The 26,406-nt window shown below is 36.1% G+C and overlaps 1 protein-coding gene across 1 annotated transcript; it reads right to left on the bottom strand.

Moving 5' to 3' along the window:
- Positions 1-2,455: 2,455 nt before the first annotated feature.
- Positions 2,456-18,342, bottom strand: SLBP (stem-loop histone mRNA binding protein). Its single transcript, XM_074273174.1, has 8 exons — positions 18,118-18,342; positions 16,715-16,876; positions 12,589-12,693; positions 11,544-11,603; positions 11,000-11,134; positions 9,960-10,109; positions 8,990-9,071; positions 2,456-5,873 (listed from the first exon to the last, which is right to left on the bottom strand). The coding sequence occupies exons 1-8, from the start codon at positions 18,189-18,191 to the stop codon at positions 5,757-5,759; spliced, it is 885 nt and encodes a 294-aa protein (XP_074129275.1). The 5' UTR covers positions 18,192-18,342; the 3' UTR covers positions 2,456-5,756.
- Between the last annotated feature and the right edge of the window lie 8,064 nt (positions 18,343-26,406).

Here is a 26,406-nt window from a genome sequence, read left to right as displayed (position 1 = left end):
TTTTCTCTATTGAGTCTGTGTCCCAAAGAGATCATAAAAAAGGTTAAAGACCCACATGTGCAAAAATGCTTGTGGCAGTCCTTTTTGTAGTGGCAAGGAATTGGAAACTGAGTGGATGCCCATCAGTTGGGGAATGGCTGAATATGTTGTTATATGAATGTTATGGAATGTTCTAGAAGAAACGACCCTCAGGATGATTTCAGAGAGGCCTGGAGAGACTTACATGAACTGATGCTGATAGAACTGAGTAGAACCAAGATTATGCAATGCTCAATTCTGATGGATGTGGTTCTCTTCAACAATGAGATGATTCAGGCCAGTTCCAATGGTCTTGTGATGAAGAATCTACCCAGAGAGGACTATGGGGACTGAGTGTGGATCACAACATATTTTCATTTTTTTGTTGTTTGCTTGCTTTTTTTTCCCCTCATTTTTTTTCCTTTTGATCTTTGTACTATGGAAATATACATATTAGAATTACAGATATTTAACATATATTGGATTACCTAACATCTAAAGGAGGGAATAGGAGAAAGAAAATTTTTGCAATGGTGAATGAAAACTATGCATATATTTTGAAAAATAAATAAAGCTATTATTTTTTTAAAATAGAGATTAGTGTTCTTGGTGTTTCCATCTTTCCAGTAGAATGTAATAGCTTGCCTTTCTCTAGCATTGAAGCATTACAAAGCATCTTTAGACAATCACCCCTCACAATAACCCTGTGATGAAGATTGCCAACGTGGCCCTGGGCAGCAGCCCCTCAAAGACTTGGTTCATACAAATTGAGACAATTTTCTGTTTTATACACCATGTGGCTTGAAATTAGGGTCTTTGAAAAACAAACTTGTGTCTAGTCAAGTCAACAAAATATTTATTAAGCACCTATTTTCATGAGGCAGAGTTAGGGCAAAAAAGCAAATAGTCCTTACCCTCTAGGAGCTTACAATCTATGGGGAAAACAACATGCAAAGTACTACATATAAACAATATATTTATATGGAAATACATATTTATCTGTTACAAAATGTAATAATAAAAGACAGAGATTGAACTATATAGGAAAGTGTAAGCTATTTCTTATGTGGCCATTACAGATAGGCACCAGAAGTATCAGCAGGTAACTTTTAGAGATGGTGACTTGTTTATAGTAAATTAAGTGTCTTCCCCTTTCCCTAGGTCCACCACTCTAGCTTAGTTTTTTTTTCTTAAACACCTGAGTTGCTTTTTGACTTTGTAATAATCAGTACCTAGCAGAATGCTTTACACTTAAAAGTTTATCAAGTTAAATGAAATTTGCTGCCAATCCCTGCTGGCTCTATCGTCACTGTGAAGTTGCTAACTCATTTCCTCTTCCTACACCACTCTAAGGATGGTCCTGGGCAGCAGTCAAGGACAACAGATGTTGAGCAGTTGGGTACCTGCTGCCCACAGCCCTCAGAACAGCAGCCTATTTCTCACTGAGCTTACCTTGGAGGCACGAGATAAAATCAAGGTGAACCATGGATGTGGCACTGGCAAGGAAGAATCAGCCAAGGGATCATAAGCAAAGTCAGGTGAGCCTTCTCTGGTAGCTCAGGCATTCCCCAGCAACTTGCTTTAAATCATGTATCCCTGAGAAAGGTGACTAAGGGAGCCTATGCTCAGTTGACTGAGATCTTGAGCACAGAGAAGTAAAAATGGCCATTGGATGATTTGGTACTCAGGATGACGACACCTATATCCTTGTATACTTTCCCTATTCTTTCAGATAGGCACCCTAATAACACAGAAGACATGAAATCAAATGAATTGGTCAGTTATCAAGACAAGGACACTTATTTTTTAATTTCCTACAACAAAGAATGACATTCAGCATTATGAAATGCAAAACAAAACGTTAAGAATGACCAAAAAAATTCAGTTAAAGATTTGTTAACAAGCTTAACAATTCAACATTTATTCTATAGAAATTATGTGCTAAGACCTGTGCTAAATTCAGGGAATACGAGGACCACATAATCTCTACCCTCTCAGAATTTGGTTTAAGGGAGAGAGGATAAATGAAGATTTGAAAATGTTAAGAGGGGAAGGCCATTCTAGTAATACACTAAAAGATATAGAGGCAGAAAAGGGCAAGAAAAGCTAGTAGTTAATTGGGAACAGGATATGATTGAAAAATACTGGATGAGAAAATTGAAAAGGTAGGATGCCACAAGCCTTGAACTTCAGGATGAAATACTAGCTTTTCCTGGGGCCAGAGGCAGCCATTTGTTTTACAGAAGGGAAAACAGCACAGTCCTACTTAGGCAATTGGAAGACAAATTGGAGAAAGGAAAAACCAAACAGGAACTCAGAAAGCTCCATTATTACAATACAGCTGAGATATGAGATTCTGAACCAGGTCATGGAGAACAAAGGAAAAAGAATTTTGTACACACACATACAAATCCATGGGAATGAAGAGAATGGAAGAGATGTTTCAACAACTTTATTATGAATCTGACAATGACTAATAAAAACAAACATTTCATATACAAATAGAAAATAAAATTGCGCATGAAACTGAACTTTGCATATAGTTCCTTAAACACCAAAAGGCACAAAACTGTTCTCTTTCTGAGCTGTTTCATTGTTTTTTTTAAGAGATGATAGGACATCCCAGGTAAAGGTAACAATATGAGAGTTACAAAGATGGGGCACTTGGGGAATGACAAACAGTCCAATTGAGTTAAAATATAACACACCTCAAGATTATTGGAGAATAAGGCTGGAGAGGTAGCCTGGAGCCTGTGGAAAAGCTAGCTTAAAAAACAAAGAACAATAGAGCCCCTGAGGAAGTTGAGCAGATATGGCCTTAGGGAAGGTTATTTAGGGAACTTGTGAGGATGGATTTGACAGGAGAGACAAGAGGTAGGTAGGGAAACAAAGTCAGAGGCTTTTAGAATTCATGAGAGGTAGTTATGGGCCAGACCTAAGGAGGAACTAACTGTTGTAATGTAAAAGCTAAGGGGTAAACCAATGATGAACTTTAAACACACAATGGATTTTCAAAAATTCCTACCAGCTCAACATTTGAAACATCATCTCTCTCCCTAAAGATTCATCCAATACCTTGGATTAAAACTTCCACCATATTAATTTTGTGTAAATATAGATTGAAGGATTCATTTTAAAAAATGTATGGGAGGAAAATTTTGTTATTCCTTGCCTTCAGTCTTATGTCTTTCATAATTTTTTACCCAAATTATCTGCCAATAACATTGTACTAGGTTTATCTCTCACCACTAATTTCCACATATCCTAATTATACTACTCTCCACTTACTGAACATGTGCCTTTGTTCTTGGTCATGCCGTTCCTTCCACAAAATCAGGTCCAACTCTTGCATTTTACAGATGAAGAAACCAGGGCCCAGAAAAGCATTGAAGCAGCTTGGTAAAGTGGAAAGAACATTGGCAATGGAGAAAATGGTTCAAATCCCCTTTCTGATACTTACTGCCTGGGTGACCTTGAGCAAGTGATAGCCATCTGGCGCCACTTAGATGGCTTTTTAGTCCTAGAGCTTTAATTCTTAAGTCATATTAGCCAGAAAAGTACAAACAGATCTCAGGTCTCATGCATCCTAAGCAAATATTTCTAGTATTTCCAGTCATTACAATCTGGTACATTACTATTATCACCTTATTTTATGATGGCATTCAGCATTACTTTACTTTTTTTCTCTGTGGTCTAGCTTTCAAACTGCATACCTCTTCTCCTGCTTCTGAACTTTGGCTCTATGGTAAGGTGATTTAAGCTCATGAAGTTTTTTATACCTGGGAAAATATGAGAAAAATCTTCTATATATAGAATATTCTATAAAAGCACAGGAGAGTAATCAGTCATTTTTGTTGTTAAAGGTTGTGAAGATCTAGATATGGTGTCAAAATGATATGTAAGTCTTATTTTTTAACAAAAGAAAAAAAAAAATCCAGAATATTCTTATAAATTTAAGGGCAAATTCCAAATAAATTTAACTACAAAGGGATGGCAGTATTTTTGAATATTCATTCTCTGCTAAAACTGTGACAATCATGTAAGCATCTTGAAGGAAGGAACTACTTCCTATTTCACCTCTATATTCCTAGTCCCTATCAGTGCTTGATCTGTTATTTTTTAAAGTCTGATTCACAACTATCTAAAGGAAGGCTTAGTAACACCAACATCTTTAAAAGAAACCAGAAACTATTATGAGAATTATCAGTAATTGTTCTTAACCTTTTTGTTGGACTTTATTCTGAATTCTGTCATTTTACTAATGTCACTCAAAGGTTGAAATAAAAGATTTAGAGTAATAGAGCCTTACCTTCAACCAACTAACCTCACTCTGGCTAACTTTTCCAATTTGTTCTCAAAGATTATCTTTATTGCCCTGACCTGCCTCAACAACAACAACCTTCTAAATACATGGCATTTAGAAATTAATGCATTACTTCAGAAGTAATCTGACTATACAGGAGTCAAGTCACATTTCTAAAATAATTTTAATAGTTGTACAAAACAAGAAATATTTACTACAAAAAAACCAAAACCAAACCCAAAAGGTCTATTTAAGTATCAGAGCAATCCCAGCAATGCAGTCTAGATAGGACTCATTAGGAGTAATAATTAAAACAAACAACAAACACCCCACATCATTTGTCACTTGGTATTACAAAGATTCAAGTTTTGAACAATTTTTATTCATTCAAAAATGTATACTGAGCACCTACAAAATTCAAGCTACCAGCCTATAATAAATTTACATCTGTCCCTCCCATCCTATAGCATCTCTCTCTTTAATGGAGGAAAACAAAAAAGCCAAGGTTAAAAACACACAGGATAGTTATTTCTATTCTTGTGAAAGATTGCTTTATGAATTCTGAAAATGAATACACAAGGGAGAAGCTCATCAGGAAGCAGATTAACAAAGTTCACATCTATCTGACAACCTAATAAATCTGACACACCTTATTCTTTTCCTTTTATTTTTTTTGCAAGAACATTCCATACAAAAGTAATTAAATCTTTAACTGTATTAAGTTTACAATTGAATATTTGAAAAGAAAATCTGTACAACGTTATCATTTACAATTTTACATGGCTTAATAATTGGTTGCATTAAAAAAAAGTTTTTCCCTATACACTTTGCATTCCTTTACTCTTCTTCAAATATCACAAGAAGAGCTGTCTATCACTATTTACAAGTACCAAACTAAGGATGCAGCAATCTTCAAACTCAGTTATTCAAATAATTCACCATATCTATGGTAACTTTCCAGTACTTTGGATGAAATGAAAAAGCTTAATAATATACTTGGCATCTTGAAGAGATGCCAAGAATTCAGCTTGTAAGGAAAGTACACTGGCAAAACACAAAAAGCACCGACCCTTATTGTATGATAAAACTAAGAGACCAATGCAGCATTTTATACTTGGAAAAAGACACTTATGTTAGCCAAGTTAACTTGCAGAGAAACCTATAGAACAATTAAATTGTTTCACTGTCATTTTTCTTGGGTTATTACAATTTATAACTTAACACTTGCAAACCCATCCAATATACAAAAAAATACATAAAAATAAAAAAATGAGGCAAGAATAGCAATATCATGAAATAATAAACTATGAACAGGAGGGAAACATCCAGTTATCAACAGTTTGGCCAGCATTTCACCAGACTTATTTTCACCTAAACAATGTCATCTATTTTAGAACAGAATTCGTTTTCTCAAAATATCCTCCAGGTGGCACCCTTAGCTCACAGACGGGAATTCTTTCAGTGGTTCAGTCAAACAAGCCTCCAAGTCAAATTCATCTCCTGTTTGATAATCAACATGTCTAACTTTTGTGGGCGTGCCAGAATACATATCCTACAAAACAAAAATGTGAATCACACAAAATTAAGGAATGTAGGTAAGCAAGTATTGATCCCATTTTGTATATCCTATGGTTTCCAGATTAGCAACTATATCATTTTAGAATAACGATTTTAAAAATCCAAATATTCTTGGCTTAAAGTACAAACTTCTGCTTGATCTAACTATACTACAACAATATGCACCTTATGGAGGTTACTTTCATAATCTCATAATTCAAATATCTGGTTAATCTCCAAAGACTTATGAATTGGGTACAAAAATATTTTTTAAATGATATTTCTATATATCAAACTATAAACTTCTTGACCGACATAACTTCCTATTATTTCTTCTTTGGTTCTAGTAAAATGAAAAAGTTGCTCTTCTTACCAAAGAAAACCAACTTTTTAAAATCCCAACTCCTTCCTCATACTCCTGAAAATTGTTCCCTCCTCCTACTTACTGTCCTGCCTCCTAATCTGCAAATACTTTCTGTCTTTAGGCTCCTTCCTTGATGCCTACAAATATGTCCTGGCCTCCTCCACTCTTTAAATAAAAACTTTGCTTGATCCCACCATCCTCTGAAGTACTATTCCTGACATTTTTCATAGTCTAACTACCAAAAGGAGCGCCCTAAGCTCAGTTTGCACTCCTTCAATCCTTTGCAAAATGGACTTGACTTTACCAAGACTGAATAGGATCTTTTCAAAGTTCACAATGATGTCAATTTGCCAAACTCAATGCCCCTTTTTTCAGTCTTTATCCTTCTTGACCTCTGGAGGTCACCAGGTTTCACCTTCATGACAAGGTCCTCTCCATTCCTCTCCTCTCTGACCACTCCATCTCAAGTCTCCTTCATTGGATAATTATTCACTCCTTTCCTACAACCATGGATATATACCAAGGCTCTGTATTGAGCCCTTTCCACTTCTCTCCTCTATACATCGTTGATGACCTAATCAGTTATTTTTGGGAGGAATGGAGGCTAATCATTTCTCATTCTATGCAGACACCTCCCAAACCTACACCTATATATAATCAACTCTAGAATTTGCTTGGCTCCTGGTCTACATTGCCAGTGGGCACTTTTTGATATAAATATTCATTGGATGTTTCAAGTATCTCAAACTTGACACATCCCAAGCAAAATTTATTTTCCCCCCCAAAGCTATACCCCCCCCACCCTTGACCTTTCTTTATGGTGAAGATACCATGAACCTTCCAGCCATCTAAATTCAAAACCACAGAGCCACACAGCTGCCATTCTAGTTCTAGAGTAGTTCAAAAAAACATGGGAAGGTTCAATATGAACAGAATCTAAATAAGCAAAACCAGAATACATACCTCTAGAACAATATAAATGAAAACATCTACAAGGAATCTAACACTGACCAACTGAAAATCCAATTGTGGTTTCTCTCATGTGCTTTTTGGTTCTGCTTAATTCCTACTGCATTAGTTCACAGAATCTCCCCATGCCTCACATCCTCATTATATTTGTCTTTAGCAATATAACAATATTACTTTCCCCACTTGTTTCTTAATGAGTAGGCACTACTTTGTATCTGGTTTAATCCTAAAATTATCATGAACATTTTGGTGAAAGAAAATTTGACTTTGAATGCTTTGGGGTATCTCCAGTCACATGAACAAAATCATATTTTAAAAACATTTTTGTCATGAGTTCTAAAATTCATGGTAATGAAAGGCTCTCTGAGGAGATAAGTTTGTAATTAAAATCAACAGTCTGTATTGCTCACAGGAAAGTAACATGGGAAATTTTGTTAGCAGATGCATTTATGGGCATTAGCCCATAGTCCATTTATGTATAACCTATTTGAAATTATTTGTCTTCTCAAGGATTGGTGTTGTAAAATTCAAAATTTGAAAAAAAGAATGTTAAAAAAAATGTTTTTATGTGTAATTAGAGGAAAATAAAATATATTTTTAAAAAAAGAATGTGAAGTCCGAACTTAGAGAAGCAATTGGACACTGTTGCAATGTCTGATAAGCCCAAGAACACAAAGTACTTGGGAGAACTGTATTATACAAAAGTTCCTCCAAACTTGGAATTCAAGCCATTGTATCCCTAGCTGCCAGTTAAAAAGTTTGCTAGATAAGTGGTAAGAGGATATAAACTTTTTACAAAATAACTATCAACAATTATAGAATTATTAAAAACTATCAACAGCTTTATGAAAAGTCACTCAAATCCCTAATGGAACCACAAAATTTCACTTTATAAACTAATGAAATTTACAAAGATTAGAAACTATTAGAAAAGTGTTGGAGGGATAAGGAAGATAGGCAAGATGTAAATTGGTTCAACCATTTTGTTGATTTTAATTACAAACTTATCTCCTCAGAGGGCCTTTCATTACCATGAATTTTAGAACTCATGATAAAAATGTTTTTAAAATATGATTAAAACAAATCATGATTTTTAAGAGGCAGTGAACTAAAAATTAAGTAACAAAGAACAAGTTTCAGTTCCCACCTCTAAAGATTAAGTCTGGGGAAAATATTTCATCTTTCTCCTACTTCAAGAAACTACATAGGATTTATCTATTAATTCATGTTGGCAGAGGGAAGTTGGCTGGAAAAGTTATGTAAATTGTTTTAATTTTTGAATACCTGGTATAAATTCAAAGTGAACAATTTTCTAAACTTCAGGTATATGGACTCTATTTGCTTCAAAGATCTCTGTAAAATGCCTTTGTTCTCTATTATTGAAAATAATTTTTTGTAGCATAAATATTATATGAATAATATATAAATATATATAATATATAAATAAAAACTATTCTGAAACATTTGCAGAAATTCATTTACAAATCTGCTAGACCACTGAATCTTTTATTAATAAACTCATTTATGACTTAATAGTCCAATGGCAAAGTCACATGTAATAATTTCTGACAATTCCTTTTATTTCCAAATGTGAATTCACCTTTTGTCTTATTTTGGCAATTTTCTTTTTATACTATTATAGTATAAAGCTCAAACCAAGCACATTTTTATATTTTTACATTACCGCTTAAAATGAGCCAAACTACCAAGGACTAAGTAGGAGTTAGAAAACCTTAAAACTTAAAAGGTAGAAGGAAAAACAAAACCCCAGTACTCACATAGTTATCCTGAGAGCTTGTTTGTGATTCAGAACTACTTTCGGCAGATTCAGTCTCCATTTCACCAATATCTACTGGGGTGCTGTTAAAATTACAAAGCAACATGCAAATGACATCAATGACTTGCTCATCATATAGCTAAAAGAAACCTGATGTCTGAAGATTTCTTGCTCTATAATTTCCCCTTGCCCAGTATTTAAAAAACAAACAAAAACCCAAAAAACTTTGAAAAGCTGAATGTCCTATGCTTCCTCATTTGCAGAATGAGACCAATGTCTCATTACTGCACAACCTAACTTGAAGAGTCAGTGCAAGTAAACGGCTTCATAAATCTCAAAGTACAATGTAAATGTGTTAGGGGTGGTAGTAGTTCAATTTATTTTTTTTCTCACTGGCTAATCAAGTTATATAAAAACATATCATTTGAAAACCTGGACTGGTTATTTCCTTGAAATGAAAAAGGCACTATTTTAATATGGGGCAACTTTCATAAATAACATGCATGTCGGAAAAACCTCACCATTTTAAATGGTTTTTAACGTGAAATGACATTCTCTCTTTGAGAAACATGCTAAGGGAAGCACACAGGACATGGAAATGCAGGCTTTACATTTTAATGCAAACACAATAAATATATTGTACTCAGGCAAAATTCTTTCTGGTTGATGAAAAGGGAGTAGGAAGAGAAAAAAATAACCCATGACTTCAACTTCACTAACTTTTATGCACAATAGAGCTTAATTGTTTGTTACTCTAAATTGCTCCTAGGGAGAAGACAACCTGCTATATTGTCCTATATATCAAGACAGTAAATACTGACTGAATTGTTCTTAGAGGAAGGTCTGAAAGGCACTATTTCATGGTCACAAAACTGTATACACAACGTATGTCCATAAGCACAGATGGTCTATTTATAGGACAGACAATTACATAATACAGAGAAAAAAAATAAGTCCTAATATATACATACATTTCTTGTAAGTTACAGCCTTCCTCAGCTGGAGGATCCCAAAAATGTAAAGCAACTTTCCACAGTTTGATTTGCTGGTCCCAGGATCGCCTGCTATACTTCTTAAATTTGTTTGGAGTCTTGGGATGAATTCCAGGTTGTCTAAGATGCCTGTATTAGCAAGAATATACCCATTAGTTTAAGAACCCACACCTCTCCCATGTTTCCAAAGAATTTTCATCACTATTTGTGTGAAATCTGAGATTTTAATGAACCTGAGCTTTCAAAAAGTGAATTGTTTAACTTATTAAAAAACCTGTCACTGGATAAGCTCGACATTTCTTTGGATTATATTAGGCATCTAAATTCTTTGTAAATCTATTAAAATAGCAAATCCTAACATATCAAGTTGTACAATGACAATTCCTATTACTAAAAAACAAAATTATATTTGTGTAACAGTGAAAAGCCAGCTGGTTCAACAGGGGCCAGTCCACAACAAATTAAGCAAAATGCCTTAGCAAAGATCCCTTTTTGGGGTGAAAATTAGCTTGCAATATCCTACACTCCCACTTGTTATTCTCCCTCCTCAGCATGACTTCTTTGGTCTCCTTCAGATTTTAATTTTTAAGTTTCCACTACAACTTTCTTTGTTCATCCTCCTCCTTTCCTTCATCCTTATTCAAATCAAGTCAAAAGCTTTCACCTCTCACCTAGCTTCTCCCTCCTAAATCCCCTTAGGATGTCAATTGTTTTTGTAATACCAAATCTTCTTGCCACATGTGCAATACTTCTTTTCTCTATTATCACGAAGATTCCTAGAACAATCTCTAAATCACCACATCTTACTCATGGCAAAAAGCTGCATAAGCTGTCCGTGTGGCTAATTCTTTTTAGAAAATTTAACATTTTCATTAAACATAAGCTTTTTTATTACAAGGAAATATTTAATTGATGGAGTAGGGGATATACAGTCATATATAAGTGGTATGATTTTTTTTTTTTTTAAAAGGACATTACTTCACTTCAAGCCCACCATTTACACAAATGAAAAATTCTACCTTGGAACTTCTTTAATGTATCGATCATAAGCAATGGTATTCTTTCCATAATTTATCTGTTTTTGTCTTCTCATCAGAACATTCTCATCTGTTTCTAGTTCTGGTGCTGTAGATGTTGATTCTTTTGAATCAGAACTAAACAAAATAAAAAGATTATATTTTCACAGATGCCAAAGATAATGAAAAAGTAACATTTTTATAATTTTACTTAACATTCAAAATGGTAATCAAATAGCCAGGGAAAAGCCTCGTAATAGACCCAGTAACCTTATGTAGAAAATATCTGTATTTACATAAATGAATTTCACCATATAAAATTTCAATTAAGAAGTCACTCCCATTAGGTATCCATATCAATTTTCTCAATTTTATCCATTCCTTCCCACTGATTTTTCCATAACATAGTTTTGTGATTTCTTGGTTAAACTTATCTTTGCCTAATTTCATAAAGGTTGTTCTATTTTTTTTTTATAGCATTCATAGTTCCCGTTTCATGATTATTTTTAATAAACACACAAAATTAAAAGTATCACATGTTACTTACCTTCCAGAAGATGACTTTCTTTCTCTTCCAAATTCATTTATAAGAAGTTTTCTCTTGTATCTGAGAAAAATTTACATTAAACTTACTATTCCAGAGATATATACATATATAAAATTCAGTATTTCTGAAGTTACAAGTATTTATAGATATGGCCAAGAGAGGGCCAATGGCTAAAGTTGCAGAATTAATCAGTATAAAAACGTTAGAAATCTTCCTGACTAGGTGCAGCTAGGTGGCACAGTGGATAGAGCACCAGCCTTGAATTCAGGAGGACCTGAGTTCAAATCTGATCTTAGGCACTTAACACTTCCTAGCTGTGTGACCCTGGGCAAGTCACTTAACCTAACCCCAGCCTCAGAAAGGCAAAAAAAAAAAAAATCTTCCGAATCCATGGCAAATTTAAGTTCTACCAAAACTTAAAAAGGCTAAGGAGTCCAAAATAATATGTAGAAAAATGTTTCAACAGAAGGAACTCTGGAAAATCAAAATAAAAAATTCTCTAAATTCAATAAATTCAAGTATTAAAAACTTTTTGGAGATAATCTTAAATAAAATAATTCCAGTTCCGTCTAACTGGATTCTACTTTATACTAGGAGGAGGAAACGGCTAAAAAATGACAATTGTCACTTGTGATGTTTACATAAGACTTAAGTGGATTATTACTTATTATAAATAGCTTGAAAACCTTTTACTGCACCTCAAAAAAACTACCTAATAATCTATGTTCTATCCACCTTAAATAAAATAAACACAAAAAAGGAAAAAAAAAAGAATATTGCTGTTGAGCTCAGGGGTGGGGGTGGTTACTGAACTACAAGGGATGATATATAACTTGTGTTCATTATTTTATAGAGTTATCTATACCGGTTTATATATATTATAAATATCACATATATTTATAAGTGATATTTAGATAATCCTAATAACTATATATGCCATATTATTAAAGTTTCAATGATGCTTCAAAAAAAATTTGCTTAAAGAATAAGGATAAGTAAATCAAATTATTTAGCAAAGAGTTTAAAATTCAGTATGACCAAATACCTTGCAATTTCTTTATTCACTTTGGTTCGCATTTCATCTTCTTCAACTACACTTCCCCAGTCTTTACATCTTGAATGAGGTTTTGGGCCTTCTGGAGTTGTGAAACTGGGGAGAGAATTTAAATTTACAGTTCAGAGAAAATAATAAAATTTGAAAAGCAATAACTTTACATATGTTGAGTAAGTTGTGTTGAAGGGCATGAACAGATTGCAATACATTGCTAATAAGGATCCATTATAAAAAGGTGGTATAAAGGGCGGCATACATTCTTTAAAAATGATGGGTTAGCAAAGATTCCACTGTTATACATATATTTCAAGGCAAGGCAAAAGTCCTTCATATATACCTCAAATTTATGGAAGCACTTTTAAAGTAGCAAAAACAAAAAACCTGTAAACAAAGATTAAGAATATTCAAAGTGTTACTTCAATGTCACAGAGTAATAGTGTGCTGTTTGAACAATTATCTTAAATTAAAGCTCTCCCTGATCTTTTTCTCAGAGCTAAGCCTAGTCATTAAAGTATTTTTCCATTATATAGTTATCAGTGTATTTTTCTGGTTCTGCTTTCTTCTCTCTATATTGCCCCAAAACCTGTAAAAGTCTTTTTCATTTAACTTCATCACCCCCAACCAACTGTTGTTCTTTTTATTCCCCTTTTCAAACTCCTCAAAAGTTACCTAATCTCACTGCCTCCACTTCCTTTCTCAACACTCATGCAATTTGCCTTCTAACCTCATTATTCAAATAAAACTACCCAAATTACCAAAAAACTCTTATGGATAAATCTTGTTCTTTCTTACTCTCCATTTTTCCCCTACCCATCTATCACATTTAATCTTGTTGTCTACATTTTTCCCTCTTTGGGTTTTCTCTTTACATTTTCATAACATTCACCTTCTTTGCAGAAGTAGGATGTATTATGTTTTGTAGAACTGTTTTCTCATTTTTTATTAAAAAGGGAGGATATCTAGACGAGAAAAATACATTTGGAAAATAAAGAGATAGGATCTGACCATGTTACCATCATATTTAAAATCCAGTGGCTCATTTTCTCTAGGGTCAAATGAGATTTTTTTTTTTTTTTTAACCATTTAAAGCTCTTCACAACCTAGCTTCTTTTTATCTGTCTAGCCTTCTAGCATCTTATCTTATTCCCCTCTACACACTGGTATGCTCAAGCCAAACTGGGATATTTACTGCTACATGTCCTCTTTTGCCTTTGCACTATGTTCCAGGCCTGGAATGCTCTCCCCCCCTACCCTTTGCCTTCTAAAACTCAGGTTTCCTTTACAACTCAGCTCCCTTTGACAAGGTCTTTCCTGGATCCCCCAGGTGCTAGTGTCTTCCTCTCTTAAGGCTGCTATGCTTTCATTCTGTATTCATCTTATAGGTATCACATTTGTCTCTTTGACTAGAATGTAAGTTCTTTGAAGGTAGGGACCAGTGGCCTTTGATGTTTCTAATCTTAATATTTAGAATATTTCTAGACACAAAACAAGGATTCAACAAATATACTATACTTCCATCCCACCCCTTTGTAGTCGTGTGGCACATAGCAATTATTTCCAGACTTTTCCCTTGCTGGCTTTGATTTTTTCTTTAGGCAGAGGTAAAGGAAAATGTGAAATTAGTCATGAAAAGTTTTCAGTGCAAAGAAATCATCTTTAGCATCTTAACCACGAGATATAGCTGCAAGTAATATAATTTTGAACACTTTTCTGTTTCCTTTAAAGTGATTATCAATAGAAAGCATCAGTTTCAAATTCTTTACAATTTCCCCATAATCTCTTATAAATTTTAAGACAAGAAGAATTTGGTTAATAACTAATATTTTATGTAGCAGGTTAATTTTAGGTTAAACTATATTTAACATTTATAAGACTGCTTGTCATCTAGGGGAGGGAAGGGAAAAATCAGAATAGAAGTGAGTGCAAGGGATAATGTAAAAAATTACCCATGCATATGTACTGTCAATAAAGTTATAATTATTAAAAAAATTTTTAGCTTAAACTATGACACAATAGGGCTATCATTTATTTTGTATATATGTAATTTGGAGGATAGCTCTATGTAGAAATATTGTAGTTTTCATTTCATAGCTTAACTTTTTAATTCCAAACTTTAGAATTTGTAGTTTCGTTTTGCAACCCATTTCTTATGAGGGAAGGCCTACTTTGATAGTTCTTAGGAATAGAGCTTAAAAGAAAACAAAGATTGCCTGTATATTTCAGTGTATGACATTATACTTGTTTTGATTTTAGCAATAAAGCATAGTAGACAACAGAGTTGGGAAAATCCAAATTTTAACCTCATCCTGGACCCCATTTTTAAGATCCCAAGCAGATAATTGCTGAACCTATTTCCTTATCTGTTGTAATGGAGCTAGTAACAGCATCCATTCCAGAGTTATAAGGATCTCTTGAGTTAACTCTGATTTTTAAAGTAAGCAAATATAAAATGATCTTTTCACTACTTCCTCTAGAAAGGAAGAGGGATAATAAACACTGGTTAAAGTGAACAATAAAAAGTATTCAATTTTGCCTTTTAAGGTTTCATTCAAACGGAAAAAAAAAAAAAATTACAGATCAAATTACGGAAAATTCATTTAGAAAATTTAAGCTATGATTAATATATTTAAAAATTAGCCCAACAATTTTTGGTGACATAAACATAAAAATGAAACAAAATTATTCAGTTCGTTTGTACCAATTTCTGCGATGCCTAAAAGGATCCAAATATATCACAACTACATCAAAAAGAACATTAAAAAAAGTTTCCATTAATAATTTTCCACTACAATTAAGATGTCAGTATAATAAATATTCTAACAATACCCAAAACTTTTGTTTGTTGAAAATTCAAACAGATGCACCTAGGTAGAAGTAGAGAGAATGGGTGCTCAGAGTAGGGTATAAGACCTGAGTTAAAATCTGTTTTGACATGAACTAGTTGGGGAACCCTATACAAGTCACTTAATCTCAGTGTGTCCCAGTTTCCTCATTTGTAAAATGGGGATAACAGCACCTACTTTCCAGGATTATTGAGTCAAATGAAATGAATTATATTTGCAAAATACTTTGCAAATCTTAAAAGCACTAAAAAATTAGCTATTATCAAACAGGTAAAAGATTCTATGATGCAATCTTAGAGAAATAATATTCTCATCTTCTAAAAAGCTAATTGAAAACCAACCACAAACCCCAGTTTTAGAAACTTATCTTATCATTGTCTCAATATCTATAGTATATTTTTAATAGACAATACAGGATTTAGCTACTCAGCCTCAAATAAATCAAAAAATTCAACTATTTTAAAACTTGGAGAATTTTTACTTAATCATATTAAATTTTAAAGCACTTTTTGTTAAAACTTACATTAGGTAGGGGCAGCTAGGTGGCGCAATGAATAGACCACCAGCCTTGAATTCAGGAGGACCCTGAGATCTGGCCTCAGACACTTAACACTTCCTAGCCAGCCTCAGGGAAAAAAATAATAATAATAATAATTTAAATTTAGGTTGGGGCCTTCCCCTCCCCCATGTAACCAAAATTTCTGGAAATGCCAAAAGGCCCGAATATATGGAGAGCTTATGGAGACAGAGATATGATACATATTGTTGGCAGGAATATCAATATCATTGATATTACAGATCCACTGAATATAAAAACCATACAACACGATTATATTGTTATCTATTTTGATCAAGCTGATTGATGAACATGACAGAGGTGACAGGTGTATGGATTCTAAAATGAGTTCAAGTCAGAAAAACACTTACTGGATCCAATCTCACCAGTGCTTCCACAGGCGCAAATTTGACCCAACTTCTATTAGTATCTACAAATTGGTGTGATATACTTTTAACCCGTAGGTATAAAGCAAATATTCTAGGAAATGGAAACAGATTTAGGCTTGTTTTGAATATGCCAAATAAATAAAGCATACCAATTTTTCAGAAGATGAAAAATACAAAGTTTCCCCTGAGCCTTTGCCATATTGTCCTACCTCTCATGTGTTTTCTTTCCCCAAAACAGGTTCAAACAATAGTTTGGAATATAACTGCTACAAGCCTCTCAAGGCTCAGTCACAACTGGCACAAAGGCACACGCAAGTTTTGGATCCTACCTCTCAAGCCTATTGTCTGAATTCCGGCATTCGTTTTCTTCTGCATGTCTAGGTTTGGTCTCATCTTCGACAAATAGAGATGCATCAGCATCTTCTGGTTTTCTGTGCCTTCCATCCAATCTTCGTTTCCGTCCAAGAGACCACCGGGATGGAGAAAGTGTGCTATGCATAAAAACAAGAACACAAGCCATTAACATTTCTGTGCTAATTTCTTCTAAGTTGTGAGCTGTTTGGAAATTAGGGTACTGGTAAAATATGACAACATAAGTACTAGATTAGGAGACAGAAGAACAAGGTGCTTATAATCCCAATTCAATGTAACCTTCATTATAGCCAATCCACCGCTCTGGGTTTCAGTTTCAGTTTCCTGAAATAAGGGAAATGAATAAGTAACCCCCCAAAGCCTAACATTTCTGTGAAGTAACAATTCGGAGCCATCAGGGAATCACATCCTTTCAACCCCATCATGTGATGAAGCATCAAGAACATTCAGCTCTCATTAATAGAAGAATGAGGTCAGAAGATCTAGGTTCTCCATGTCCTAGCCTTGGGCGAGCCATGTCTCCCTCCCACATTTTTCCCATTTGTAAATTCGCAGATTACAAAATCCTCCACATTTAATGGGGGGAGGGGGTGGCTGTAAATGTATCCAAAGGAGACTTTCGGTTCCCTGAGATTCTAACTCCAGCCATGCCAAATAATCCCAATTATTCATTTCAGAAATGAGAGAATCCAAATTGGAAAACGTAAAGGAGATTTTTCCTAATTATGGCTCACCCAATTGCAAGCATCCATTTTCTTCTTTTTTACTTTTGGACAGGGCTGTTTTATAAAGAACTCGGTCGTCCCTAACACTCGTGAACGATATTGTTTTCCCACCCACCGCCTCTGCATCTCAAATGAAATTAAAAGGGTCGACGCCACGCTGAAATTTGGGGACCGAAACCTTTTAAGGAGCAGGTATAATTCCCGGCTTTATTTGCATGGCAGAGTCAACATTCCCCCTCCTCCCCCTCCCCCCCCCACCGCGGGCCTCCGTCTGCGGGGTACAAAGGAAACAGCGCTGGGGGAGGGGGCTGGAGTCCGTCACGTTTTTTGTGACCTCTCGGTTAAATGAACTAAAAAGAGTTAATCAGTTCTTGTGCCCCAATTCCCCGTCTCCAAAGGCCCCATGTCCTGTCCTCAGTCCCTTCTTATACTGCGCACCAACACAGCACCGTTCTCGCCGTGAGGAGCTGCACCGGGGTCTTTTCCCGCCACCCGCATCCCGGGGAGCAGGAAGGTGGAGTCTGGGATGCCGCGCAGGCGCGGTACGGCCCGGGCCCGCCGCTCCCCTCAAAACTGGACAGCGAAGAAGGCGCCAGAGTGCGGTGGCTAAGGCGGCGCTACCTCGATCCCCTTACCTGCTGTCGCTTCCCCAGAAACTATTCCCGGGGCTCGTTGTGGCACCGTGAGGACTCCGCTGCCGGCAATCCATGGCAAGGTGTGCAGCAGGGACCGTGTGTGATCTGACGAGAAGAGAAGTCTGGTGTAGACGTTCCCTTCACTAACGCCGAGCGGAGGATCTGCTATAACGACACCACACGGGCGCAGACTGATTTCGCGCGCGAGCGGCGACTCCCTCCAACGGCGTTTTATAAGCTTTTGGCTCCACCCCCACCCCCCGCCGCCTCTCGCGAGCCTGGCGTGAACTATCAGAACCTGGACGCAGAGGGGAGGGGGGGATCGAAAAAGAGAGCCTCTAAATTTCGGTTTGGGAAAGCGGACGAGAGAATTTATAATAAACTTCTGGAAAAAAAATTAAACTAAAAAAATGGATTACAGGTGTCTAGGAAGTCAAACGAGTCCCCACATTGGGTTTGGGAAGGGCTCCAGTAAAATCTTCACCTAATTCTGAGTTAGTTTGGCCCAGAAGAAGTCCTGGCGGCAGAGAAGCGCGCCGCAGGCTCTCATTGGCCACTTCTGCGCGGGCTGGGGGAGGGGTGTTGGCGGGAAATTCTGAAGCCGGGAAAGAAAATTAAGGCGGGGAAGTGAAGGGGGCGGAGAATTGGAGAGAGGAGGCTCATGCTCAATGCTGATTGGACCGAATCAATCTCAGTCTCATCAGGGGCGGGGAACCGAGAAAGATCGCTCTTTTGAAGATGGTGGGGGGGCGGGGAAGAGAGATGAAAGAACAGAATACAATTCATTTTCACGGCGTTCCATCCCATTGAGAAATGTCCATATGTTAGGACTGGAATGCGACTTACCTACGGTGCAGTACAGTCTCATTTTCAGATGTAGAAACGCATGCGCAGAGAGAAATTACTTGTCCAAGGTCACCCAGTCAAATGAATGGCCGGAGGGGAATGCCAGTGAAGCCCCCGGCTCAATACCCTTTCCCCTTGGCCACTTACTGCCCATGGAGGTGGGCGTGAATATCTGCCATCTCTGTAAAGGCCTCGTGTCAGCAGTGGCTACTAACGTACAGGCCCAGCCCAGACACCGTCCTGACCATCTCTTCTTAGACCCAGATCGATAATCGATCAATCAATAAATATCTGTTTGCTCAGTGTCCAAATGTTTCAAAATCAGAAAAAGATTTTTCCATCTTCTTGGCTGATGCGCCCTAAGGACCATGCAGCTGAAACCTATCTATGTTGTCTCTCCTCCCACCCCATTAAAACGTGAGCTCTTTGAGGGCAGGGACTGGTTTCTAACTCTATATGTTGTATATAGTAAGCACTTAAATGCATTATTCATCCATTCATCTGGAGGGAGAACCAGTGCGGAAATGACTGGGATCATTTACAAGGAAGGCTGTTTGGATTCCCTGAGGCAGCATTGTGACCCGAGGCCTAAAGAGCCGCTGCTGCAGGGAGAGCGCTGGCTGGCGGCCTACTGAGGAGCTACCGAGCTGCAAGAGGCCTGAGCCCAAACCAGCCGGCTCTAGAGCATCCTGTGGCCTGGTGCCTTCCCTGGAACCAGGGCTTTCCAGCTCCTAAGGCCACAAGCCCCGCCCTTGGACCGCAGCCACGGACCCAGGGCCTTTCCTCACATGGAGACAAAAACGGACCCAGGGCCTTTCCTCACATGGAGACAAAATCTGCTTCTCCGTGTCTTTCTGGGCCTGTCCTCGGGGCCCAAAAAACAAAGCCTTTCTTCCCACCCGGTTCTGTCCCGCCTCCATCTTTCCCCAAGGAGCAACACTCTCAGCTGATTCATTCGGATATAGAGTTGAAGAGCAAAGTTCAAATTCTAGCTTTGCCTCTTATTCACTGACTGTGGCTACTCAACTCAATCGGCCTGCTCACTTCTTGTTTCCTCCTCTGTGAAGTGGGGACCTCCCCGGCAAGTTCGGAAAACAGTGCCATAGGAATATTCCTCTTAGGGCAGCTAGGGGGCGCAGTGCATAGAGCACCAGCCCTGAATTCAGGAGGACCCGAGTTCAAATGTGATCTCAGACACTTAACACTTCTAGCTGTGTGACCCTGGGCAAGTCACTTAATCCCAGCCTCAGGGAAAAAAATAATAACAAAATAAATAAATATTCCTCTTATATTTCACAGAGCTGAAATTAACTTTACAGATCACTCGGTCAAAAGTGTCCAGTTAATCAAGCATTTATTAAGCACCTGTTATTTGTAGTTCCTGTAATAAGTATCAAGGTTATTTTAAAAAGGGAAACAAAAAAAAGCCAGTTCCAGCCTTGAAGGACCTTACAAGATAATGAGGGAGATAGCATGCAAACAACTGTGTGCAAATTTTACATGGATACATATATATACATATACATTTATATGTATATATATTATATAAACACATATATGTATATGTGGATAAGGAGCCATGCCTTATAGAATCATGACATTTAATTAACAAATTTTTTTTTTGGTTTTACAAAAAATTTTTCACACAAAAACATCTGTTTACATTTGTATTAGAATTAATCATTTATTACAATTTTGTAACATGAAAATCTAAAACAAAAATATAACTTAATATTTATAAAAATTTTATAATTATAATCACCACGATAATATTTTAATGTGATGTTTTTCTGTGTAAAGCTCTTTAAAATAGAGTGCTTTCTTTTTTTCAAACATTCAAGATTGAGATTTTGACTTCACATTAGCTACAGCAGGAAACCATGTTTCCCACAAAGAAAATAAAGTCTGAATTGTGGCAAAATGTGTATTGCTCTGTTTAATAAAGCAGAAAACTCTTTATTCAGCTGTAGACAAAAACGCAAAAGTTTTATATTCAAATGTTTGTTCAAACCATGATGTTTCAGCCAACCAAACTTGCCCTGGTGAAATCAGATCAAATGAATCATAATTGCTTGTGGCAAACGAGTTCCTTATTCTTTCATGTTTAGAAATATCTAAGTCTATAAAGTAAAATGAGAATGATTGCACCTATATGACCTACAATAAATTGCTTATTATTCTGGGGAAGGAGGGGAAAAAAAGGTTGGAGAAAATTTGGACCCACCCACATTTTAAAAAAGTAATATAAAAATTTGGCTTTACCTGTAATTGGAAAAAAATAAAATATTATTTTAAAATAAAATTAGAATCTATGAATCAAATGATTAATAACCATATCTTTACTTTTTTCTATTTTCTATTTTATTAAAATTGATAATTTATGACAACTTTATAACATGCAAACCTAAAACAAAAATACAAATTTAATATTTATTCATCCATAAATGTTTTTAAAATAATTTATAACTACAAAAATAATCACCATGATAATATTTTAATATGATGTTTTTCTGTGCAAAACTATATTTTATTCTATTTTATGTGTGGGGTATGTAATTTTTTAAATGAGAAGCATATCAAAACTTATTTTGGCAATTCATTAATTGGTGCTTTAACTTCATAAATGCAGTCTCTTTACCATTTAAATCAGAGTATACATTTGAGGAAGGACCTTGCATTGATTTATTTAGAACACTAAGCTTTTTCAAAAATTATTTATTAAATATGCAAATGTCAAGAGACCTTAGGGAACTCCATGATTTCTCTCCTACCACAAGTAGCACCAACATTTCCCCTGTGTAATGAGGGAGTATTTTTATACATAATTCTGTTAGCAGCTGTATAAGAAGCAAGCACTTCTTTGCATGTTAGAGACATGGCTTTTGAAAAACTATTTTTGCTTATCATTTAATGCAATTAAATTTAAATGACATTGTTGAACATTTCAGAAGATTACCCCTTTTCATTCCCACGTTAATTCAGTTTTTTTAAAGTCGCAACTTTTCTTTGAAAGAAACTTATGTTGTATATATTCGCCAAAATGGATGACGTTGAGAAACAGAACAAATTTTATGGTCCTTTTAATTCCATACAAAGAGTGTTTTAATTTTGCCTTAACTCATTTCACAGATGCTAATGCTGCAAAGACCAGGCTGACTCAAATCCTCTGTGTCATAGGCTTCTATAAGTAACAGAGGTGCATCACACCTGCTTGTCAGGATGGTCAATCAGTCAACAAACATTTATTAAGTGCCTACTATGTACTCAGAACTGTGCTAAACAAGCAAAACGGAAAAAAAAAAAAAATTATTTTCTCAAGGAAGAGGAGAAAACGTACAAAGGGAAGCTGAAAAGAGTGGTGTTTGAAAGTGGTAGGAAAGGAAAGGGGAGAGAAGCTAGAGAAGGAAACATGATGGAGATGTCCCCAGACTCAAATTTGACTTCTTTTGTGGAATACACACACACACACACACACACACACACACACACACACACACGACATATGTATATATCAGTGTGTGATATGCATGTGTACATATTATAATAGATGACATTTACATATGTGTATACACTATTATTGCATTCATCATTAGAAGGAGTAAATTTATTGTGATTGTTGTGCTTTACTGACTTTCAATTTTGTCTTTATTGAAAAACTGGATATACTTTCTTCAGGAGTTGTATTCTCAAATATCTAATAATATTGGCTTTTGCTTTATTGACTGGTTCACTTTTACTGTTAATTAATTTTTACATTCATGTATTCTTTTTCAAAATTAACTTAATAAAAAAGTATTTTTTTCCTTCCTCCTATATTATTTCCCAATGGGGAAGAGAGCATAACAAATATGTATAAATAAATCCTCATATTGTTGGCCGTTGTTTTGTGATACCCTCAGATACTCCTCAGAGGGCCTTATACCTTGCCCCCAGTGTTGAAAAACTATGTCCCAGATCAGGGTTTCTTAAACTTTTTCAACTAACTCCTTTTCATCTGAGAAATTTGTATGTCACCCTAGGTATACAAGGATATAAAATAGGGATATAAATCAAACACTTACTGATATAAATCATAATTTTGCAACTCCCATACTTAGTTATGAGACCCACAGTTAATTAATTTTGCAGATAATTCTTTTTCATTCACTTCCACCAGCAGCCTCCTCCTGAGCTTTCCTCTGGTGTGGAGATAACTCTGGACTCTCCAAGATTATAATAGCAGAGGAGAAGCTCTGGCTGGAATTTGGGAGTCTGGTATAATTTTTTCTTCTTCAATTTTTGGGTTCTATTTATTAGATTGGTAAAGAGGTTTAAAAAAAAAGTGGCACTTCCTGGAGTGGCTGTGGGCAAACAGGCGCATTAACACTGCTGCTTTAGTTATAAGTTGGTTCAACCATCCAAAAATCCCTTAAATTGAGCAATAATGTACTTACGCCATTGTTGTCATCACTGATGTTTTACAAAAACCTTTCTCCTTTATTTGGCTCTTTTCAACAATGAGGTGATTCAAGATAATTCTAATAGACTTGAAATGCCATCTGCATCCAGAGAGAGGATTATGGAGACTAAATATGGATCAGAGTATAGTATTTTCATCTTTGTCGTTGTTTGCTTGTTTTTTTTCCTTTCTCATTTTTTTCCCCTTTGATCAGATTTTTCTTGTGCGACATGATATATGTGGAATTATGTTTAGAAGAATTGCACATATTTAGCCTTTAATGAATTACTTGCTGTCTAGAGGAAAGGAGAGATGGGGAGGGAAGGAGAAAAATTTGGAGCACAAGGTGAATGTGGAAAACTATCTTTGTATGTTTTTTGAAAAATAAAAAGCTATTATTATTTTTTAAAAACACCTCTCCCTTATTGATCATTGATCATTTTTTCCACTAATGATTAATTTGATTAGTATCATAAATTAATATATGTCATTTGGGGTTATATTCCAGTATGTCTATCATTAGGAAGTCAGCCTAGCTAAGTACAGAAACATCATCATAAACTCAATTTTTCTGGCTTCTTATGAAACTAAAGTATGAACCCTCCATGAAATTAAAGTGTGAAAGGGCCACATTCACTTTGATGAAATGACTATCCCATGGATAAAAATCACGGATACTTGAAGTGTGGAAGAGTAAGGGTGGGACTGGCCAGTGAGGGCCCACTCCTTAGAGAGAGCACATGAGATGCTCAGCATGCTATCAGCCAACATAGAGCCTTGATCAGCCTATTTTTATGTCTCCTCTCTACTTCAAAACACATGTAGGTACCTTTGATTCATGTTGGCTTACTGCATGGTGATAGAAAGTCTGTTAAATAGTTGAGCAGAGCTACAAAAGGCCTGATCTGACAGACTTGATTCTTCTCCCATGGGAGTTTTCATGTGAAGATGAAGAAGTAGTGTCAGTCACTGGATTGTGGGGAAAGATAGTAGTAGAAGTAGGAATAGTAGTAGGGATAATAGTAGTAGCAGTAGTAATAAGAATGGCAGCAGTAGTGATAGTAATAGGAGTAACAGTAGTAGTAATAATAGGAGTAGGAGGAGGAATAGTAATAAGAGTAGTAGTAGAAGTAATAGTGGTAGGAGTAGGAATAATAGCAGAAGAAGAGTAGGAATAATAGTAGTAGGAGTAGGAATAGTAGTAGGGATAATAATAGTAGCAATAGTAATAGAAATAGCAGCAGTAGTAATAGTAATAGGAGTAATAGGAGTAGTAATAATAGGAGGAGGAGGAGGAGGAGTAATAGGAGTAGCAATAGTAGTAGGCGTAGGAGTAATAGGAGGAGGAATAGTAGTAGGGATTATAGTTGCAGTAGTAATAATAATAGCAGCAATAGTAATAATAATAGGAATAACAGTAGTGTAATAAGAGGAGGAGGAGTAATAGGAGTAGGAGTAGGAATAGTAGCAGAGATAATAGTAGTAGCAGTAGTAATAAGAATAGCAGCAGTAGTAATAATAGTAGAAGTAATAATAGGAATAGGAGTAGTAATAGGAGTAGGAGTAATAGGAGTAGTAGCAGTAGGAGGAGTCAGAGTAATAGTAAGAATAATGATAGTAGAAGTAGCAATATTAGTAGGAGCAGTAGTATGAGTAATAGTAGTAGGTGTAGGAATAGTAGAAGGAGAGGAATAGGAATAATAGTAGGAGGAGTAGGAATAGTAGTAGGGATAATAATAGTAGCAGTAGCAGTAGTAATAGAAATAGGAGTAATACTAGTAGTAATAATAGGAGTAGGAGGAAGAGTAGTAATAGGAATAGCAATAGGAGTAGGAGTAGGAGTAATAGTAGTAGTCAGAGTGGTAGTAATACTAGTAGGAGTAGTAATAGGAGTAACAATAGGAAAAAAAGTAGGAGTAATAGAAGTAATAGCAGTAGGAGTAGGAATAGTACTAGGAGTAATAGTAGTAGCAATAGTAGTAATAGTAGTAGGTATAATACCAGGAGTTGGAGTAGTGATAGTAGTAATAGGAGCAGGAGGAGTAAGAGTAATAGTAGGAGGAGCAGTAGTAGGAGTAGGAGTAATAATAGGAAGAGGAAGAGTAATAGTAGTAGTAGGAGTAATAGTAGTAGCAGCAACTATTTGCGAATCCATGGAGATGCATCTATTTGACTTTGTTCTGTTTATTCTTTCCTGATTTTAAGTGAATGAATGTCGGAGATGGAAGGCTACCATCTTGTGGGCTTTGGGAAGTCAAAGAAACACCAAGAATTCCAGTTGAATCTATACCAGCCAAAGCAATCAGGGCTGGTAAGGAACCAAGCCTCAAAGCCAGCTCCTAGACTCAGCCTAGCAGTGAATGGACATACCAATGAATGGATAAATAATTCTCCATCACCTATGGACTAAGCCTGACTATGTTTAGCACTGTGCTAAGCCTAGGGATACCAGAGACAAGATAGGCTCTGCCTTTGAGGAGCTTACAATTTAATGGCAATGCACTACACAATACAACTCTACACAAATACAATGCAACACAATAATACACTAATAAGGATATACAAAGCAAGCTCTATACAGGATAAATAGAAAATCATTAGCCAGAAAGACACTGGGAGTAAGAGGGGCTGGGGAAGACTTCCAGCAGAAGGTGGGATTTTAGTTGAGATTTCAAGAAACCAGGGAAGTCAGTAGCCAGAGCTCACAAGAAAGCAGGGTTCAGGCCTGGGGGATAGCCAAAGAGAATACCTGGAACGGGGAAATGGAGCATCTTGTTCATGGAATAGCCAGGAGGCTTGGGTACTGGACTGGGGTGCACACGGCACATGGAGTAAGGTGCAAGAAAACTGAAGAGGTAGGAGGGGGCTAGGTTCTGAAGTACTTTAAATGTGCTTGCTTTGACTGTATATATTCTGGAGCACTTTAAATGCCAAAAAGAGCATTTTGCATTGGAGGCAACAGGAGCTGTTGGTATTAGAGAGTACAGGGAAGGAGGTTTTAGAGG

The sequence above is a fragment of the Sminthopsis crassicaudata genome, chromosome 6 (genome assembly GCF_048593235.1).
Source record: "Sminthopsis crassicaudata isolate SCR6 chromosome 6, ASM4859323v1, whole genome shotgun sequence".
Taxonomy (NCBI): domain Eukaryota; kingdom Metazoa; phylum Chordata; class Mammalia; order Dasyuromorphia; family Dasyuridae; genus Sminthopsis; species Sminthopsis crassicaudata.
Note: the sequence above shows the minus strand (reverse complement) of the source record. Positions and strands in the feature narration are given on the sequence as shown.

Excerpts from the sequence above, each read along its gene's own strand:
- SLBP (XM_074273174.1), bottom strand. The coding sequence starts at position 18,191 with ATGGATTGCCGGCAGCGGAGTCCTCACGGTGCCACAACGAGCCCCGGG. Across the intron at positions 11,135-11,543 it reads AGAAAGTCATCTTCTGGAAG|TTCTGATTCAAAAGAATCAA; the intron begins GTAAGTAACATG and ends TATTTTGTTTAG. Across the intron at positions 5,874-8,989 it reads CAAGCTCTCAGGATAACTAT|GATATGTATTCTGGCACGCC; the intron begins GTGAGTACTGGG and ends TTTGTTTTGTAG.